The following is a 20,209-nucleotide window of genomic DNA, read 5'->3' on the forward strand; positions in this document are numbered from 1 at the left end:
CCCGAGAGGGAGAGTTTCCTCGCCTGGGTCATTGGGGAGGTGTGGAGCTAAGGCTTTGAAAGGAATCAGTTCAGTTCAGTCGCTCAGTCGTGTCCGACTCTTTGCGACTCCATGGACTGCAGCACACCAGGCCTCCCTATCCATCACCAACTCCTGGAGCTTACTCTTTTGGAAGGAATATTTTTAGACAAGTGCGGATCTTGCCTCCTGGGCTAACTCAGTTCTGTGGTCACTGAAGAACTTAGCTCCTTGGTGTCCCAGAGGTTGCTGTTTCCTTGTCTGCGGAGCCCTTGAACTTGAGACCAGAGCCAGGCTCCCTTTGGGCCCTTCCCAGCGCTTGCACTCTCTTGCTCCCCCTGGAGTTACCCAGAGGGCCAGCGACTGGAGTTCCTTAGCATCCAGCTCCGCGTGCCCCCATGCAGCACTGGCCTGCTCCCATCGCCTTCATAGTGGAGTTCGAGAGCTGTGTTCATGTCTGTTAATTTAACTAACTGCACTTAGGATGGAATTGGAGTGGTGAACACATCCTGTCCTGTAGCTTCCGGGTCCGGGGTCTTGGGGTGAGTGGCCGCTGGGGGCTGAGCCTGGCGTCTCAGCACGTCTCTGTGTCCAGTTGGTCGACCTCGCAGGGTGCATGTGCAGGAGTGCTGCGGGCCGAGCAGTAGGGCCCGTGTGTCCCTGCGCACGTCAGTCTGGTGTCCCTCAGGCCCGTCTCGACTCCCAGGCTCCGTGGACAGCACCCAGGACCCCAGGAGTGTCACTTGCTCAAGGCTGCTCCTCAGGCAGCAGCTGACCTGTGACTAGAAGCCAAGTCTCCTGGGCCCAGAGCGGTACCCTCGCCTCCTGCTCTGGTCCCCTGCACCCCCCTCTCCCAATCAGATGCTGTGACTGGACCACAGGTCAGCACATTCCCCAGAGGTAAAGCCAGTGGGCTTGGCCAGCGCAAGGCGCCCATCTGGGCCAGGCAGACCATTCTGTCCACACTCTGTATCGGGGGCCATTCTACAAAAGGCTGGGAGAGGAGCTGGTGGGGCTCAGGCCCTGGGAACCTCCTGGCATTGGCTTGAGGCCCACCAGAGCCCTCTGGACCTCCACCCTCAGGGAAGCTCCAGGGCCTCGGGCAGCTGGCTGAGGTCACATTTGAGGAAACTGGATGGGGAAAAGCTTAGGAGGAAACATGGGGCCTAATTACCTGCCCTGAGAAGCAGCTGGGAGTCAGGAGACCTGGGTTTCCTCCAGGTCCCCTGCATGATTTCAGGCAGGTTTCTCTGTACCCCTGACCCATCCCTGTCCCCACGGGATCTCATTTGACTGCTTCCTTCTGCACGTAAGCTCTGAAGACGACACAGCCTTGGCTGTGGTCACCCAGAGCAGCCACTGAGACTGGCCGTGGCCGAGTGTGAGAACGTGAGGTGGGAAGGTGGCAGAAGCAGAGATCAGCTTTGTCCTCAGACACGCGAGGTGAAGCCTGCTTTGGGTAGTCTTGGATCCAGGCCCCTTGACACTCACTGACCTGCGCCTGCACTGGTGACTTGACGTGACTATGGCATCTTGACCTCAGATAAGGCCTCAGAAAGGAAGACATTCAGGGGCAGTGGGCAGCAGATGGGCGGGAGGATACTGTGCCTGGTACAGAGAGAAGGGGGACTCTGGGGGCCTTTCTGGGAGAACAGGGACCATCAGGGGAGTGGCTTCCCTCCACCGGGGAGGAGAGCCATCTCTGACAGTGGCCCCCGCCCCCCCCCCCCCCCCAGAGACTGACTGGGGGAGACGGCCTCTGGCTTGCAGATCTAGGAGCTGGTAGCATTTGCACTTCATCCTCATCGTAGAGCTAATTGCTCCCAGTCACCCTTGGCGTTCTGTCTCTCCAGCTGAGGACAGGGCTGGGCAGGGTGGGATGGGGGTCAAGACTGAGCTGCTACGGTTGCCGAGGATGGCGAGCTTTTTGTAGGGCACCCGTGAACTGGGGAACGCATCAGTCTGGGAAGTCCTGTGACCACGCCACAGGGAGGCAGGGATCGGTGAGGCCAGGCCGCAGTGAAGAGGCGCACATAGGAAGAGCTGCGGAGCGCTGATTCCAGCCGGCAGGTCAGCGCTCAGCGCCGGGGATTCGTTACTTAACCTGCACAGGCGGGTGGCTTTGTTCCTGTCTATAAAGTTCTGACTTTGTAAGGGATTTGAACCCAGTTCTTCTTTGGCTGCACTGGGTCTTGTTGCTTCGTGCGTGAGGGGGGTGCTCCTCTCGAATTTCGGCGTGTGGGCCTCTCGTTGCAGTGGCTTCTCTTGTTGTGGTGCGTGGGCCGCAGTAGCTGTGGCGGGGGCCCCGGAGCGTGGGCTCAGTAGCTGTGGCACGCGGGTTTAGTTGGTCCGCGGCGTGTGAGATCTTCATCCCTGGACCAGGGTTCGGACTGGTGTCCCTGCATTGCACAGTGGGTTCCCAGATACCTGGACCACCCGGGGAGCCCAGAACCCAGGTCTTACTCGTTTATACCACAGCTGCCTTGCTCAGTAGGGAGAGCACAGGAAGCCCTCGACCCCTGAACAAGTGGACGCATGATGCTTCAGGGAGCATGGCTTCTGTTTTCCATCATTATTCAGACTTACAGGCCACAGAGGCGAGCAGCAGAGCCCTGCCCCTCTCCGCTGCCTCTTCCTTCTCCAGTGGTCCTCCCCACGCTCCCTGGGTCTGGGGCTGTGGTCTGGGAAGGACGTGTGCACTGCTCCCTGTCCCTCCTAGCCCACCCACCACCGCGTGCCTGTGGTCACTCAGCCTGGGAAGGTGGTCCTGGCTCAGACCAGGGTCCTGTCCTGTTCCATGCTCAGTGACCTGCGCCCAGATGACTGTGCCCTCAACAGCTCTGTTGCTGTGGCCAGTAACACGTTCTGGGGACTGCAGAAGACTGTGTGCAAAGGAGGAGCCGAGATGCCCAGTGGCGGGTGAAATTATGGGATGCACACACACTGGAGAGCACGCAGTTGTGGGAGTCCATGACAGACGGCTAAGTGTGCACAGGTGTGTCAGCGTGTGAAAAAGCAGGTTAAGTAAATAATATATAGACCACCGTCCCAATTTTGCCAAAATATTGTCACTGAAAAGACTTCACCCAGATGGTAAGCTTAGTCCCCCACCCCCACCAGAGGTAATGGATTTATAAGTGGCTTTTACACTTTTCTTTATACTTTTTTATTTTCAGAATTTTCAAAAATAGACATATAACTTTTCTATTTAGAAACAATTTTTTTTCTCCTTTAATATGAGGGAGGTATTGAAGCAGGGCCCAGTGGAAATCCCCAAAACCCTGGGAGGCAGAGAGAGCGTAAGTATCACATTGAACCAGCCAGGGCCTGGGGAAGCACTGAGCTGCCTCCTGGGCGGCCAGGGGCTCTGGAGGAGGCCGCGGTCCCCAGTGATGTGGTTGCTGACCTAGCTGCTCAGGTGTTGAGGAACCTTCTTAGCGACTCAGGCTGGCCCCACAGATCAGTACAGCCAGGGGGGTGGTGACTGTCAGCCCCTCAGCACACTCAGCTGGCTCTCCCCTCCCCTAATTTGAGAAATTCTGCTCCTAAGGTCTTCAGCTGCATTCTGTGTGCACCAAGGCGAGCCCCCCACCCCTCACCCGAGCACACTTACCCTTCTGGAGCAGCTTTTCCCACCGTCCCTGTTCCTCCCGTCAGAGCTCACAGGCCTTTGTGGAGCAGAGGTCAAGGCCTGCCAGGGCTGACGCTGGCCGTGGCGGGGCGAGGGGGGCAGAGCCCAGGTGTGCCTTTCCACGAGCCGGCAGGCTGCACGCACACGCCTCTCCAGGAGGAAGCACCGGGACGTTGCTCCTGCCTGTCCCCTCTCCCTTAGGGGTGGAACCCAACCCAGCCAAGCCTCAGCAGTTCTGCTTCAGATGTCACTTAGACTTGGAAACTTGATTAAAATCTCGGGGGATCTCTGTTCACTGACAGGCTTAGGCCAATGAGCTGTTCTGCTCGGTTGGCTCCCTAACTGTTCGCTCACTGGGAACTTGAACGCGGACTGGCATATAGTCAGCTCTTGGTCAGCATGAGTGTGGCAGGAGGTAAACCAAGTAGGAGGTCCCTTTTCCCCATAAACCTCCTTGTGAAAAGGTTTCTTCCTCAGCCAGGAGGGTGTAGTAACTTCCAGAATGTTTCCTGTCTTCGAGGATTTGGGGGCCTGATAGCCCCCACACAAACTAATCCCACAGATGTAGACGTGGCAGGTTCAGGAACTCAGGGCCCTGCGCTGTGCCCAGGGCGTGCTCCGGCAGCTGTTTGCTCTGATTTTCCGTCACGTCCTTTGTTTGGGTTTTGTTTCCATCTGCCTCCTTCTCCTCAAAGCTGCATACGCCCCCATTCTCTTGCCTGGAGGTCTGGTTCATGAAGGCCTTGTCTCCAGTTGGATCTGGTTTCCTGGTGGTCAGGCTTCAGTTCAGTATTAGTGGTACCCTAAAAGCTTGTGAAGGCTTCTGAGGAAATGCTGGGGTTACAGTGGGTTTTCAGAACATTGCTGCAGTGCCGCCCTGTTGGAGGCTCATTGTCAGGTCCTTGCGGAGGGGTCCTCATCGTCAAGCAGAAAGCCTCCCCCCTCTGCTTTTCCCCGTCAGCACACCCTAGACTTGGGCCCAGAGTGACGACAGGAACTCGGCGTGGTGACTCTTGGATTCAGGGGTGACTTGGGAGCTGGTCAGGCCTGGAGTGGTGCCAGGGCGCAGGGGACTGTGTGCAGGCCCAGGGATCTCTGGGGTCCCGGCAGAGGGGTGTGCCTTGCAGCCTGAGCAGAGTAGTCAGCTTCAGATCTGCCTTGCTCCCAGCCTGTCCTCTGTGAGGCCAGATTTCTGTCACCAGGCACGGGCTCTCGGGAGGCTCCCACAGCAGCGGGCACATAGGTGAAGCCACCAGGTAATGGTCTGCATGAGCTGGCCCGGGTTACTAACTCCTCTCTCTAAAGCGAGCATAAATAATATCCACCTCAATAGAATAAAAAGTCCAGAAAAAATCCTGGAAACATAGGATTTTAGAACACATCAGAAGTCATTTCACATTGGTGGGGAAAAGATAACTCATTCAAGAAATAGACAGCCTGCTGCCTGGAAAAAAATATCAAGTGGACCCTTAAATCTTATGTCAAAATAAATTTGAGGTAGATTAAAGATTGGATCTGGAGAAGGAAATGGCAACCCACTCCAGTATTCTTGCCTGGAGAATCCCATGGACAGAGGAGCCTGGTGGGCTATAGCCCATGGGGTCGCACAGAGTCGGACAGGACAGAACGACTTCACTTCACTTCAAAGATTGGATTGTAAAAAATGAAACTGTGAAGTTACAGGGAAAAAATTGTGGAAGAATTGTTTAAAAAATCCCGGAAAGGATTTTCTAAGCCTGATGGAACTTTAGAGAAGCTCCTTGAGAAAAGTGGGTGTGTTCCAGTGCAAGCAGATAGGTTCTGCTTGAACAAAGCCAGCATGACAGTTCAGAGACAATGACAAACAGGAAAGACACGCGCCCAACTCTTCGTAGCTAAAGGGTTAATTTCCTCACTGTGTAAAGAATTCCTGCAGATCAAGTGCAGGATAAAGTAATTCCTGAAGCAGCAGCTGTGGCTGCTCCCAGCGCCAGCCCAGAGCTGCATGGACACCATTGGGCTGAACTCTGCCCCACAGGTCACTGGTGCTGTCTGGGCCTCAGCTTCCTCAGCTGTTAAATGGGGTAACAGTAGTCCCCGTTATTCAGTAGTTTAGCAAGTGGAAAGCATGTCACATATTGGGGGGGCAGTAAGTGCTGTGTATGTACTTGACAGATAAAGTGTGAAAAGATGCTTGAGCTTACCTACGAGTGGGCTGATCTTAAGACATGCGGTGAGAAGCCATTTCTAAACAGCTGCGCTCACGAGAGTACAGATGTCTGTCAGCCTTCTAAACACACATACCCTTGCCCGAGAAATTTCTTTTTTACCCTTTTTTGAAAATTTAAAATCGAAATATAGTTGACATGTGATATTATATTAGTTTCAGGTGTACCACCTAATGATTTGACATCTGATACATTATGAAATGATCACAGTAAGTCTAGTAACCGTCTGTCACCATGCAAAGTCATTACAATATTATTGGCCATATTCCTTAGGCTGTACGTTATATCCCCATGGCTTATTTATTTTGTAACTGGAGGTCTGTACCTCTTAATCCCCTTTACCTGTTCCCCTCCACCTCACCTGATTCCCCTCTGGCCACCACCTGTTTGTTCGCTTCATGAGTCTCCATTTTGGTTTGCTTGTTCATTTTTTAGATTCCACATATAAGTGAGATCATGCCATATTTGTCTGTCTCAGCATAATGCACTCTGGACCCCATCCACACTGTCACAAATGCCAAGATACTCTTTTTTGAAAGTATGGTTTCATTTATTTTGGCTGTGCTGGCTGGTGGTTGTGGTGCACAGGCTTTCCCCAGTTGTGGAAGGGGGGCTGCTCCCTCCATGTGGGGCACTCGGGCTGCCCTAGTTGTGGCTCAAGGCCCCCAGAGCACAGGCTTGGTACTTGTGGCTCACAGGCTTAGTTGCCCTGTGGCGTGTGGCATCTTCCCAGACCAGGAATCAAACCTGTGTGCCCTGCATTTGTGCAGGCAAATTCTTTTAACCACTGAACCACCAGGGAAGTCCCATTCTTTTTTTTTTTTTTGGCTGAGTAGTAGTCTTTTGTGTGCATGTACACCACACTATTCATCTGTCAATGTACCGATTTACAGTCTCACCAGCAGTGCATGAGATTTCCCTTTTGTCCACATCCTTGCCAATACTTATTTGTTGTCTTTTTGATAATAGCCATTCTGACAGGTGTAAAGTGATATCTCATTGTGGTTTTAATTTGCATTTTCCTAACAATTAGTGATGTTGAGCATCTTTTCATGTGTTCTCAGTCATCTGTATGTCTTTAAAAAATGAGTAGAGGATCTGAACAGAAAAATTTCCGATCAGGTTATTTGGTTTTTTAAATATTGATTATATGAGTTCTTTGTATATTTTGGATATTAACAACCTTTATCTGATACTTTGTTTGCAGATATCTTCTCCCATTCAGTAGATTGCCCTTTCATTTTGTTGATAGTTTCTTTCACTGTCTGAAAGTTTTTCAGTTTGATATAGTCCAATTTGTTTATTTTTGCTTTCGTTTCCTTTGAGAAGACAGATCTAAAAAATATGGCTAAGTCTGATGTCAAAGAGTGTATTCCCTATGTTCTGGGAGTTTTATGGTTTTAGGTCTTATATTTGAGTCTTTAACCCATTTTAATTTTATTTTTGTATATGGTATGAGAAAGTGGAACAACAGTTTTGATTATTTTGCAGGTAGCTGTCCAGTTTTCTGGACCATTTATTGAAGAGGCTGTCTTTTCCCCACTGTATATTCTTGCCTCCTTTGCCATAGGTTACATGACCATGTAAGTGTGGGTTTACTTCTGGGCGCTGTATTCTGTTCCATCAATCTATGCATCTGTTTTTGTGCCAGTGCCACGCTCTTTTGATTACTGCAACTTTGTGGTATGGTCTGAAGACAGGGAGTGATACCTCCAGGTTTGTTCTTCTTTCTCGAGAACTGTTTGGCAGCAATCTCTCTTGATAACCACCATAGAGGGTGGTTATGCACATAGAGGGGGATTTGTGCAGCACCACTCGTAAAAGCAGAAATTGGAAGCAGTCATCCTTCAACACGGAACTAGTGTAAACATTTATAATATTCACAGTTTAATAAATTTATAATCATCCATGACCTGGATGATTATGCAGCTTTAAAAGAAAGGACAGTCCTCCATACACTGATGCAGAGTGACCTCCTATATATACTCAGTAGTTAAGAATAAGGTACTGAACAGTGTGTACAAGAATCATTATTTATGCAGGAATAAAGTGTACATGTATGTAGGTGCCCAGCTGGGGTCTGGAGGGATACCCAGGAAAGTGGGCACCATTGCTCTTGGGGGCTGGGGCTCTGTAGCAGAGAGACAGGCAGAACCCATGACTTTTCGTGTATCATAATCTGAAAGAAACCCTATCTTGTGACACCACTGTGAGTAATTAAAGACAGCATGATGGGGTTAGGAGTGGTGAGTGCAGTCAGATCATCTCAGATCCTAGCTCCACCACAAGAGGTGTGACTTCGGATGTGTTTCTGACCTCTGTGTGCCTCAGTTTCCTTCTCTGTAAAATGAGGATGCAAACAGAACCTAACACAGGGTTGTGAGCCCGAAGTGGGCAAGTGCGCGTGAAAGCTCCCGGTCCCTGTTGCACAGCAAGGACGCGGCAAACACCAGCCACCCTCCGTGTCGCCCTCCGCTGAACTCCCCCTCCTCTCCCAGGCAGGTCTCCGCTTTAGACTCCTCTCCTCCTTGGGTGCCTGCCCCTGCCACCCACCCAGGGTGGCTGTTTTAACCTAAAATCACAAAATCGTGTCTGTAAGGAATCTGGAAATTAATCCTGTCCTTCACCTTGGGGGGGCTTCCCTTGGGGCTCAGCCGGTAAAGAATCCACCTGCAGTGTGGGAGACCTGGGTCCGTGGGGTTGCAAAGAGTTGGACACGACTGAGTGACTTTCACTTTGCCTTGGGGGGTTGTCAGATCTGCCCCCCGCAGATGGGCTCAGGTAGGTGAGGGCCTGTGCGCTGCCTGCTCTGGCCTGGCTCAGCGCCCTGGAGCCGCTCAGGACAGGTGGGCAGCCAGGCAGGTTTGTCTTCCTGCTGTCCGAGGCTCCGTGCAGCCCAGCCTGGCCTCGCAGGGTGCCCCGGGGCTCACGCCCTCGTGGTGCTGGTGGTGAAGAAGAACTTGGCAAGGGGCCATAACAGGCTGGCCTCACGCAGGAGGCCCTCACGTTCTCCTTTCTGCTCTCAGGGGCCTAACGTGATGGAAGATCAGGACCTGCGGGAAATCGGCATCAGTGATGCACAGCACAGGCGGAAGCTGCTCCAGGCCGCCCGGTCCCTGCCCAAGGTGCCACCCGCAGTGCCTCGGCCTCGGCGAGGGGCAGGGCGGGCTTGGGAGCCACCAAGGGGGGTCTGCCCCATCCTGGGAGCCCCTGGGGAGCACAGTGTCCTGTTCACCGCTTTGCCACGTTCCGAGGCCAGCAGAGCCCCAGGGACAGTGCACGCCTAGTCCAGCCTCAGGAACAGGTTGCCTGGCATGGAGCCTGGTGCCCGCAAGCGTGGCCTATCACCTGGAGGCCAGGCCCTCCCCCTGAGGCCTGGGGTGTGGGGCAGCACAGGAAGCGGTCTTTGCCTGGGGAGCTGTGGGCGGTAGGCCTGAGCCTCTCCTCAGCTCTGCTGGTGCAGAGTCCCTGGTCCCTTCACTGCCCAGGTATGAGGACGCAGAGTCCCAGCAGGGAGGCCAGCGCCCGCCCCACGGACACACACCATCTCCTTGTCCCACCAGGTCCACGACCGTGTCGGGCATAGAGGGGGCCTCACAGACCCTCCTCCCGATCTGGCCTCACCCGACAGGGCACCTGCCTCTCTCACTGACTTCCCGCCTCAGCTGGGCCCTGATCCGGCAGACCTGGGGTGCCGGCTGGTCCCAGGTGAGGCCAGAGGCCGGGGCTGAGGCAGGGACGGCTGTGTGAGCCGAGGGCCAGGCCCCTGCTGGTCCTCAGGCACCATCCCACTCCTGCCCCAGCCTCCAGGCTGGTCTCCCGCGGCCCTGCGGCCCTTGGCAGCCCTGCCTCCTGTCCTCGCTGCACAGGTGAAGGCGCTGGGCTGCGACGGGAACAGCCCCCCGTCAGTGCCCTCCTGGCTGGACTCGCTGGGGCTCCAGGACTACGTCCATTCCTTCCTGTCAAGTGGCTACAGCTCCATAGACACGGTGAAGAACCTCTGGGAGCTGGAGCTGGTCAATGTGAGTGCAGTTCTGCTCAGGCCCGGCTGGTCAGTCCTGAGCCACGAGTGTCCCCGGCTGCCCCTGGGAGGGCACTGGGGGCCCAGTGGTCCCTGACCGCTCCCCGCCCCCCACCCAGGTCCTGAAGGTGCACCTGCTCGGCCATCGCAAGCGCATCATCGCCTCCCTGGCAGACAGACCCTACGAGGAGCCGCCCCAGAAGCCCCCACGGTTCTCCCAGCTGAGAGTGAGTGGGGAGGGTGGAGAGGGAGGCGTGTGTGCCTTGGGTTGTCAGGAATTGGAAAGAATCGTTTAGGAATTTCTCAGAGACAGTGGCACCTCTGTAGGAAAGGAGCAGCTGATCCCTCTCCTCCTAGTGTTGGGGTCAAGTGTTGGGAAAGGTAGGAAAACAAATAAACGAATCCCAAGCTAGCTAGGCCCGCGTCTGAATGTCACGTTCAGCTGTCTGGGGACTGGAGTCCCCTCGGGCGGTCTGACAGGAGCCGGAGACAAAGCCTGGAACACGGCAGGGCTGGGCCTTCCTCAGCTTCTGAAGGAAATCCCTGTGATTTTTAAAACCTCACAGATATTTTGTTGCTCAACGCGGGTAATTTCTGACTGAAAAGCAGGTTAGACTGTGAGCCTGTGGTTCAGGATGACTCTCCCCAGACCGGCGAGGCTGCTGGTGGGCAGTGGGTGGGCCCTGGGCTAGAGCCTCAGCCTCAAAGTGGGCACGGTTTCACCCTTTCACACGCGAGGAGGCCAGGGCCCAGGCTGGTTCCGAGAGCAGACACTCCGCTGACATTCAGACATGGAAACCGAGGAGACAAGGGTGCCCGTCGGGAGCACAGGGTATTTCTAGGAGAGACCCTTAGATCGAGTCATGTACCCCCAGGACCTGCGGTCAGCCATGGCAGACGGTTTTCTCTGAGAAGGTGGAGCGCGCTCCCCAGCGCTACAACCACCCCTCCCCGCTGAGCGCTCTGGGCTGCAGGCTGTGCTCAGACCGGCTGCCCGCTTGCAGGGCCCGGTCAGGGCTTTCTGGCTGGAGAGTCTGGCCGCTGTGACCGTGCTGGGCGCTGACGCCCAGCTCCTGCCCTTTCTCACCGATCCCCCCTGGGGCTGGACCCCGATACCGCAGCCTGAGACCCGGCAGCCTGAGGCCCGGCCGGGCGGCCCACCGACTCACTGCTCTCCCCGCCGCAGTGCCAGGACCTGTTCTCGCAGACGTCGTCCCCGCTGAGCCAGAACGACTCCTGCGCCGGGCGGTCGGCTGACTTGCTGCTGCCTCCTGGGGACGCGGCCAGGAGGCCGCACGACAGCCTGCACGAGCCCGTGGTGCCCTCTCGGGCAGAGCGCTTCAGAACCCAGGTGGGCGGGAGGCCCAGACAGGTCCCTGCACCCCTCCCGGCAAGACAGGGCTCCCCCTGCCTGGCGCAGGCCGCAGGCTTCATCCCGCCTGCCAGCTGTGGCCTGGCCCTCGCTGGCCCTTGTCCCCCACAGGGCGAGCCTTCGCTCTGCGTCTTTGACCCGCTTCTCCTCTTGTGACTCACGCTTCTCCGTTCTGGCCTCTGGGGAGTCCCCGCACCTTTGCACCAGCACAACTGTAAATTTCACAAGATTCAAAAAGCATGTTGTCTGGCAGTCTTGGTGACTCTGTATCAAGACTTTGCATACTGCTGGGAGTCCTGACTTTCCCCTCATCCCCGTGCCTTCTACCCATGCCCTAGCTGAGGACCCCATCCTCTGGCCCGCAGTGGCCTCCCACACCCCCCGCACCCTGACTCCTGTCACAAGGACCCCTATAAAGCACATCCGTGGCCACGGAGACATCCCCGCCCCTCCACTACCCCAGGATCAGATCGTCTCCGACACCACAGCGCCTTCCACCCGGAGCTGCTCACAGATGGGTGGCTGAGGTCCCAGCTTTCCCACCTGTTCTCAGCCTGGACAGGCCTCGCCTCTGCCCCAGCCCATATGAAGGGCTGGTCTGCCTCTGCCCTGGAACTCCCGGAGGTGGCTGGCGGGCCAGAGCCAGGCTGGTCACTCGGGAGCCCCTCGAGTGGCAGGCTGACCTGGACCCCACGTGTTCTGCAGGAGGAGCACCGAGAGGCCAAGCTGACCCTCCGGCCCCCCAGCCTGGCCGCCCCCTACGCCCCTGTGCAGAGCTGGCAACACCAGCCGGAGAAACTCATCTTTGAGTCCTGCGGTTACGAAGCCAATGTGAGTAACCCCTACCTCCAGCCCAGGGCCCCCAGGCTGTTTCAGCTCTTCAGCCGTCCCGGCATTGCGGGGAGGGGAGTCACGGGAGAGGGCCCAGGTTGGCCGGGCGGTCCCAGCGTGGAGACACGGGACACGTGAACGCGCCCACTGCTCGCCCCACAGTATCTGGGCTCCATGTTGATCAAAGATCTGCGAGGGACAGAATCCACACAGGACGCCTGTGCCAAGATGCGGGTAGGCTGTCATGGGCGGTGGTGTATTGGGGGTGGCTGGGATAGCAGGCAGCAGCTGTGGGGTCCTGCCCTGGATAGATAGCACCAGCTGCAGCTGTGGGGTCCTGCCCTGAGGAGCGGCAGTGATGGGCCTCCCGTTTGCTGTAGAAATCCACGGAGCACATGAAGAAGATCCCTACCATCATCCTGTCCATCACGTACAAAGGGGTCAAGTTCATCGACGCCTCCAACAAGGTGTGTCCCCCCTCCCCGTCCCTCACCCCCTGCCAGCTGGGCGCCTTCCTCAGAGCGTCCCCGCCTGTACCACCTCCGTCTCCCCGGCCCCATGTCTGCTTCTCATGCACCCCCTTGCCTGGGTCCCATGGGACAGCTTCTCTTCCTCAGCGTGGGCTCCACTGGCCACTTAGCAGCTCACAGGCCTTTAACGCTGTGATGCGCTTAGTGAGGCCAGCACACCCCCAGGCCCCGCGCTTGGGCCCTGGAGGGCAGAGGGGGCTGGATGTGAACATTTTACTCCCTCAGCTGCTGTGGTCAGGGGTGGAGACCCCCAACCTAAAGCAGACGAGATTAGGCGCCACCCTCAACCCCCTCCCCCCCAGAGAGCAGACGAGGAAGTGGCGTTTGGCCGACGCCCAGGGCTGGGACAAAAAGGTGGTGCTGGTGACAGGGTGCCCTCAGGGAGCCCGAGAACTCCAGAGCCGCTTTCCCCGCAGAACATCATCGCGGAGCACGAGATCCGGAACATTTCCTGCGCGGCCCAGGACCCGGAGGACCTGTGTACCTTTGCCTACATCACTAAGGACCTGCAGACCAGCCACCACTACTGCCACGTCTTCAGCACCGTGGACGTGGTAGGTGGAGGCCCCGTGGCCCGGGCATTGTGTGCTGGCCCCTGGCAGGCGCTGAGCCACATCTATTCAGGCAGGAACGCCCGGCGCTGACCTCTGAGTGGCTCTGAGACTGACGCACAGAGGAGCACAGCGGCTCGACCAGGGTCCTGGCCACCTGTGTATTCACGGGCCAGGGTTGCACCGCCCCTGGCTATTGGCTGACTCTCCTGCGGGGCCGTCTTCCTGAAAAGCCCCCCACCTCCCCGTTGGGGACAATGAGTCTCCTTCCCCCAGAGTCCAGCTTGGGCTGCGCCGTGGCGCCGCTGGGCTGACGGGAGGTGTTCGCACACCGCCCCCGGGGAATGGACACGTGACCCCGGTGGCGGCCCGGGATGGGGCCTGTGCCAGCTCCCTGCTGCCCCCGGGTCTTCAGGGCCCCGCCCGGGACCTCTGTCGGTGCTCTGGGCCCAGCCACAACCTCTCGGCTTTGACACTCACTGGCTTGTGAGCTAGAAACTCCCCTCCTTGCTCCTCACCTGCACAGGTGGACAGAGTGGAACTATTTCAGGGCTTGTTCTGAAGAGATCCCCCCAGATGTCTGTCCCTGTTCTACAGCTCACCTTCCCTGTCGTTTCTGGGCACCATGCCCTGAAGCCACAGGGACCCCCAGGGCTCATCTCGAGTGAAATCACACACGAGGAAACAAAATGTACGCTTTGTTCAGACTGCTCCCTGGGACACACTTCGCTTCCAGGGCAACCGTTCCCTGCACCTGTGCGCTGCTGCCAGCCTGTGTGGGGTCCGAGGCTGGGGGGCGTCAGGGTGGTGCTGCCCCCTCCCTCCTCACCCTGTGCCCTGCCTCCTCCCAGAACCTGACCTACGAGATAATCCTGACGCTGGGCCAGGCGTTCGAGGTGGCCTACCAGCTGGCCCTGCAGGCCCAGAAGGCCAGGCCGATGGGGGCCTCTGCCACTGAGGTGATTGAGACCAGATCTTCCAAGCCGGTGCCGAAGCCCCGGGTGGGCATGAGGAAGTCAGCGGTACGTGGGCCCTGGGCCCCAGGAGGGGCGCGTGGAGGGTCTCCTCCGGCTCCAGGCCCCGCGGGCCACGGCCGTAACCCCGCCCGTGTCTGTCTGCTTTGCTCCGCGCCCCAGGTGCCGCCGTCCCCCGATAGTCGCTGTTGTCAGTGTCACACCCGCCCCACCCACCGTCCTTCTTACCTCCCGCTGCCGTCTGTTAGTCCTGGAGCCAAGGTCTCTACACCTGCTGTGTGTGTCCGTCTCCCCGCGGGACCGTGAGCTCCTGGAGCCTCTGGCGCCCCCGGCCCTGCGTGCCCGTCTTTCCCGAGCTGCCCCCGCACCGCCCCTCTGTGCTGTGCCTGTCTCTCTGCTGTGTGTCCTCCTGTCTCCAGCGGTCAGGGGTGCCCGCTGTGGTCTTGCCCGGGGGAGCTCTCTGGCCCCACAGTTTGGGTTTTCCAAACCCCCTCCCCGCTTCCTGCGCCAGGAACCGCCCTGGACCAAGGGCCCGACACTCGGGCAGGCCCAGGGACCCCAGCCGTTCCACGCCCCCCAGAGACCGCCTCCTGGGACGCTCCCGCGAGGTGCCGCTCCTGCTCCTCACCCGGGGAGCCGGCGCTCTGGCGGAGAACAGGGCACCCCGGGGACACGGAGGCCAGGGCGGCCCCTCTGACCCTGCCCCCTCCTCCTTGGCAGCTGGAGCCACCCGACACGGACGCCGACGCCCAGTCCCACGCCAGCGTCTCCTGGGTCGTGGACCCCAAGCCGGACTCCAAGCGGAGCCTCAGCACCAAGTACGAGACCACTATCTTCTAAGCACCCGCCCCGCCTCCGCCACTCTCACGTGCCTTCCGCCGCCTCCCTGCTCTTCTCAGCTCTCCTTCCACCGCTGGGGCCGAGGCCCCACGCCCGCCCCGGCCTCCCCTCCCGGCGGCAGCTCACCCCCGCCACCGGACACTGTGAATCCCCCCCTTGGTCGAGGACGGCTTGGCAGGGGGGCGAGTTGCCTTTGAGGCGGGGCGGCGGGAGGGCGTCGGCGGGCGGGCACGCGGGATCCCGACACCGGAGGCCGCGCCTCTGATGGGGCGGGGCTCCCTGCGGCTCCTCTCCCAGCTTCCGAGTCACACGCTCCCGCGAGCTCGCCTCGCCTCTCCCGACACAACCAACCACTGTGACCGCCTGGGCCCAGGGCCCCTGTACGCCGCTCGCGTTGGCCTGCGGCCTGTCTTCCTGCTGCGAGACCCTCCGCTCAGCGATGAGGCTGGGCCGGGGTCAGCACGCTCTGTGAGGGCCCAGGGGCACGTGCCTGGCTCTAAAGCCTGGGGCTCTGAGCGCCTGGAGTCTTTGTCTCGGGGATGTTGAGCTGCATGGAGTGGGATGGCTCCTCACGCCTTGGCCGGGGAGTGTCAGGCGGGCGGAAGAGGAAGGCCCCCCTGTGGGACCCACAGGAGGGGGTCAGTGCCCTGCACCTTCTCCTGTCAGGACGGCGCCGCTCGAGGACAGGGACCTGGGCTGGGCAGTGCTTGCTGACGCTTCTCCGTGGCGTGGGGATCAGGGCAGTCCGCAGCGGGGAAGGCGGCGCGGAGGCTGTGGAGGCCGGCGCCCTTGGGGCGGGTAGCTTAGGTGGCGGGAGGAGAGCCGCGGTTCCATGGGGGGAAGCTCAGCTCGGAGTGCGACCCGGGAGCCCCGCCGCTCAGTGGCGGCGGTTCCTGTAGAGCCAAACCCGGTGGACAAGCCAAGGTGGGTCTCCTGCCTCCCGCCCTCGTGCCTTCCGAGCAGACGTCTGAGCCACGGAGGGTGCTCGGGGAGGCCACGAGGGGCCTTCTGTTCTGCCTCCCTCTTTCCTCTTCGTCTCCCCCACTGTGTGCAGCCCCTCTGGTTAACCTTTTCCTCCCCCCGTTGTGTTTGCTTCTGCCAAGCTGAGCCACCGAGGAACCGACTGTGTTGCAGAAACAGCCGTGAGGAGCGCAGGCTCCCGCCACCGCCGCTGCCACCGCCGCTTCACCTGCATTGGAGACCCAGGCCCACCTCCGCCCGCAGGACTCCTTCCTGCTGTGGGCCCGGGCCCGCCGCCAGGCCTCGTTGAGGGAGCCCTGTCCCGGTGCCAAGCAGCCCTCCAACCTCTAGCAGATGAGACTGGGACTCCAGAGGCCCTAGAAGTGACTTGTCTAGAAAATGGTTTTTAATAGAAAAAGATTTTTTTATAAAATTACCTTTTAACACTTGGCTCAAACCTCTAGGTTAAACTGCCAATCTTTAGACCAGTTGCCATGCTGTCAGAGGGCAGCGGGCCTCTGTCCTCAGGCCGGGGCGTGGGCGCGCGTGGGCAGCTCCAAGAGAGGGCGCTGGGTGAACCGAGTCAGCCCGACTGCCACCGCTCCTTTCTGAGCCACACGCGGCTTCTCATCCTCGCCTGGAGCCGAGCACGGCTGTGGCGGCTTCCACTCCGTACCCGGCGGGCGGAGCGTGGAGGTCGGGCCAGGCGGAGGACGAGCAGGCTGCCGTGGTCAGAGCACCGCCCTGGGCTGCAGGCCATGGGCCCGCCAGTGACCTCAGGCCGGCCTACTCAGATCAGAAAGGAGAGGAAGCAGCTGTGTGTGTTTTGGGCATTAACGGGTAGGTCAGCTGAGGCCGGGTAGGTCTGCCTGCCTATCCGGTGTGTGATTTATCTAATCAGTTGTGTGTGATTTAGGACTCACTCTGGTCTGACTGTCGTCCTTTCAGCTCTGGGCTCACCCCAGGCTCTGAGGGCGGAGAAGGCTGGTCGCAGAGGCAGTTTGCTCCCGCAGCGTGGCTTCCAGGGCCGGCACTGCCACCGCCTGAGCCATCCTGCTGGCCTTTGGTTGCGTCGCCCCTCCTGGAGGCGGTAGGATGGAAGGGACTCATTCCTTGCGGCTGGGCCAGGTCAGCTGCTTGTCTAGCAGCTCCCAGAGCAGAGCCTTCCCTCTCCAAGCAAGCTGCCCCGCTTTGCTGGGGCGGTGCAGTGGGTCCTGGGGTCAGTAGTCCAAGGCCTTGGCAGCACCCCACCCCCTGGCCGGGAGCTCCCGGGGTAGGGGGGGCAGGGAGCAGGACCACGTGTTCTGCTGACCTGAGTCGGGGCCCCCATGGGTTCCCTGCACCGTCCACACCACAGGCCCAGGGGGTCACCCTTACTCTGGGATGGAGACAGGTGGTCCTGCCCTTTCGGTACTAACAAGGACCTCAACACCAGAAATCTGACTTCATGTCCTGCTGCTCCCAGGGCCTGAGGGTTCTACTGTGCAGTATTCAGCCCCTCCTTCTTCCAGGGATGGACAAGGAGCCCAAGCTGTGTGGGGAGACTGCAGTCTGGCCACAGCACATGTTCTGTGCCCTCTTCCTCCTGAGGAAGGCCGGTCTCCTCTAAGTAGGCCCCTCGTGGTGGGCGGTGGATCCACAAAGAAAACTGTAGACACTATGATGAGTTCCTCAAGCTGTTTTTTGTTTGTTTTTATGTCCTAGGTAGGTGTCTCCTCCTCTTGAAGCTGCTATATCTTCTTTATTTATTCAGGGTGTTTTCATATTGGAAAGCCTTGGCTAATCGGCTCTGGATTTTGTTTTGAGATTGGTTTATTTCTCAGTAGTCAAAAAGGGAGGGGCTAGATCTTTTTTACTCCTCCTCTGGGACAGGTACTCTCCCTTCCCTACAAAGAAATATTATAACATTGAGGACAGGCTTCACATGGAGAAGCCTCGCTTCTGCACGCGAGCGCAGCCCTGTTCTGAATCATGCAGGCCCTTCAGGTGGGACTCAAGAGGGGTTAGTACCTGCAGGGCTGCGGGCTCTCTGCTCCGCCCTCCTCCTCGCAGCTGCTCCAAGCGAGTGGGGCTTCCCTCCAGACAGGCTCTGCCTCTGCGATGCTCACACCCCTCCAGGGCCTCCAGCTGCAGCTCTGGGGAGTCCCTCCAGAAGCCTGGGGCTGAGCAGGCCTGTCTGCCCTCAGCCTGTGTAGGGGGGCCTGGGCCTGCAGGACGACCGTCAGACGCAGTTCACAAAGTGTTGTTGCTAACGGTGTGGCAATGGGACTGAAATGTAATAAAATGTTATTTAATCTTTGTCTCTGTATTTTGATACTTGAATGACTTCCCCTTCTATTTTACTGTACATACAATTGTTAATCTGTCCGGTTTTGTCTAAATTGCGAACACCTTGTGGTACCAAACGTAACCGCCCTGTGCAACAGCATAGACTGACCTCACTACACGAGAGAATGTAAATATTCCTGGGCTCTTGGCTTTGGTTTTGTTATTTTCGTAACTGTACAACTTAGAACAGATGAATTAATAAATGAGAAGCGACATGAAACCAGCCTTACGTTGTGGAGTCTGAGTTGGAACGTTTCCTGACGGTTTTCCGGCAGAAGCGCGGGCACAGGCAGCCGCTGGCTCAGGGTGGTAATGAGGATCCACTCTGCTTGGCTGGCACCAGTCTGGGGAACCAGCTCCACCTGGCACTCTCCAACAGAAAGGGCTGCTGGTCAGCATTGACCCTGCTCTGGTGTGAGGGCCCTGCGGTCACCTTCCCCTCCTCAGGTTCGGCTGGTCTGAACGCCGAGCAGGGTCTGTGCTGGTCACCCACAGATGCGACTGAATGCCAGGGTTATCAGGCCAGATGGGAGTGGAGAGTTCTGGAAGGAAAGTCTCCTTCAGGAATGCATTCGATTGTGGAGGCAAAGTTTTACACAGACAAGGGCACACGACGAGGCTCTCCAGACATCCTGAGCTGTGGCGATGGGAGGGACTCACCAAGCCGGCTGGTTCCTGGGCTGCTGGTCAAGAGAGCGTTGGAAAGACAGACAACACTGACGACCCCAACAACCGTCCCATCAGCCCTCACCCCTGCCTGGGTATTGCCATTGGAGGAAACTGAGGCTCAGAGAGGTTAAAATGCCCACCCAGGGCCAGCCAGAGAGGAACCTAGAGACCCTCTAGCCCAGTGATGTCCAGCTGCCCTAGTTTGTGTCGGGCACCCAGGCCTGCCAGGCCACAGACCACACTGCACTTGACCGAGGAGGAGCCAGAGCTGGACTGCAGAGAGAGGCACGAGGGTGGTGGGGCGGCCTCACAGTAGGGGTGGAGGGACACATCCCACAACACATCGGTCCATGCTCCCATCTCTGCCCCCTGCTCCTCGGGACCTGGAGACAGAAACAGGGGCCAGGAATTGGGCACTGCCTCCAATGCCCATGCTTGCATCGTGGGCCCCAGATCAGGCCCCCACATGCCCTGGTGCCCCATCCACACCAGTCAGTCCCCCTCTCACAGATGTGGCATGGACCAGTCACCCAGGCTGTGGGGCTGTCAGGACGGAAGGTGCAGTGACGGCGCTGGCCTTGGTGCCTCTGGCCTCCAACTCCGCAAGGGTCCAGGTCCCCATCCAGTGGACGGGCCAGCGGGCCTTCTCAGCCCACAGCCTTGGCCGTCAGAACCAGCAGCTGTGGGGTCTCAACTCCACTGCCCAGCACAGCCCCTGAAGCTCTGTGACTGCTCTTCTCAGGACTGGCTATTACAAACAGTTATAAACAAGCATGTACCAAATTAGAGAATTTCCTTAACACCATAAAATATCCATCATTCAGTAAATGGAGCTGGGACAAGCGGGTAGCTGTGGGGGTGGTGGGAACAGTGCAGGGAGATTTATATTGCTACTTATACCAAAATTAATTCCAGATGGTTCACATGTTTAAATGTTAAAAAACAAAAACCAACAAAGCTAGAAGAAAAAGTTTTTTTCATAATCTTGGTATGAGAAAGGTCTTTCCAAACATGTTACATAACTGAGTTCACTTTCTTAAGGATTTACATATTCAACTACATAAAAAACATTTCTGCAAAGCAAAATGCATCATTAAAAAAATGACTGAGAACAATCTTTGCACCACATGTAACGAAGGACAACTTGACAACAGCTATCAAAAGTAAATCAACTTCCACTTCCAGGAAGATCGAGTAGACAGACTTTCCCCCTATTCTTCTTGCAAGTATAATTAAAACCCTGGCAGACATACCAGTGGGTACAAAGCCCAAACAAA

General features: G+C 57.8%; 1 protein-coding gene across 7 annotated transcripts in view; it reads left to right on the plus strand.

The window, feature by feature from the left end:
* ANKS1A (ankyrin repeat and sterile alpha motif domain containing 1A) overlaps positions 1 to 18,488 on the plus strand; it is a 163,913-nt gene extending 145,425 nt beyond the window's left edge. For 2 of the 7 annotated variants that reach the window (XM_043907229.1, XM_043907231.1), the window contains exons 15-26: positions 8,883 to 8,981; positions 9,726 to 9,878; positions 9,997 to 10,104; positions 11,064 to 11,228; positions 11,955 to 12,080; positions 12,243 to 12,314; positions 12,461 to 12,547; positions 13,027 to 13,164; positions 14,013 to 14,183; positions 14,298 to 14,396; positions 14,856 to 14,953; positions 16,079 to 18,488. In XM_043907229.1, the coding sequence (XP_043763164.1) occupies positions 8,883 to 8,981; positions 9,726 to 9,878; positions 9,997 to 10,104; positions 11,064 to 11,228; positions 11,955 to 12,080; positions 12,243 to 12,314; positions 12,461 to 12,547; positions 13,027 to 13,164; positions 14,013 to 14,183; positions 14,298 to 14,396; positions 14,856 to 14,953; positions 16,079 to 16,082 (1,320 nt within the window). In that variant the 3' untranslated portion in view covers positions 16,083 to 18,488. Of the gene's footprint in view, positions 1 to 8,882; positions 8,982 to 9,725; positions 9,879 to 9,996; positions 10,105 to 11,063; positions 11,229 to 11,954; positions 12,081 to 12,242; positions 12,315 to 12,460; positions 12,548 to 13,026; positions 13,165 to 14,012; positions 14,184 to 14,297; positions 14,397 to 14,855 lie in introns of all 7 variants that reach the window. The other 5 variants (XM_043907230.1, XM_043907228.1, XM_043907234.1 and 2 more) reach the window with 3 other exon arrangements.
* The last annotated feature ends 1,721 nt before the right edge of the window (positions 18,489 to 20,209 follow it).

Source organism: Cervus elaphus, chromosome 7 (genome assembly GCF_910594005.1).
Source record: "Cervus elaphus chromosome 7, mCerEla1.1, whole genome shotgun sequence".
NCBI classification, from domain to species: domain Eukaryota; kingdom Metazoa; phylum Chordata; class Mammalia; order Artiodactyla; family Cervidae; genus Cervus; species Cervus elaphus.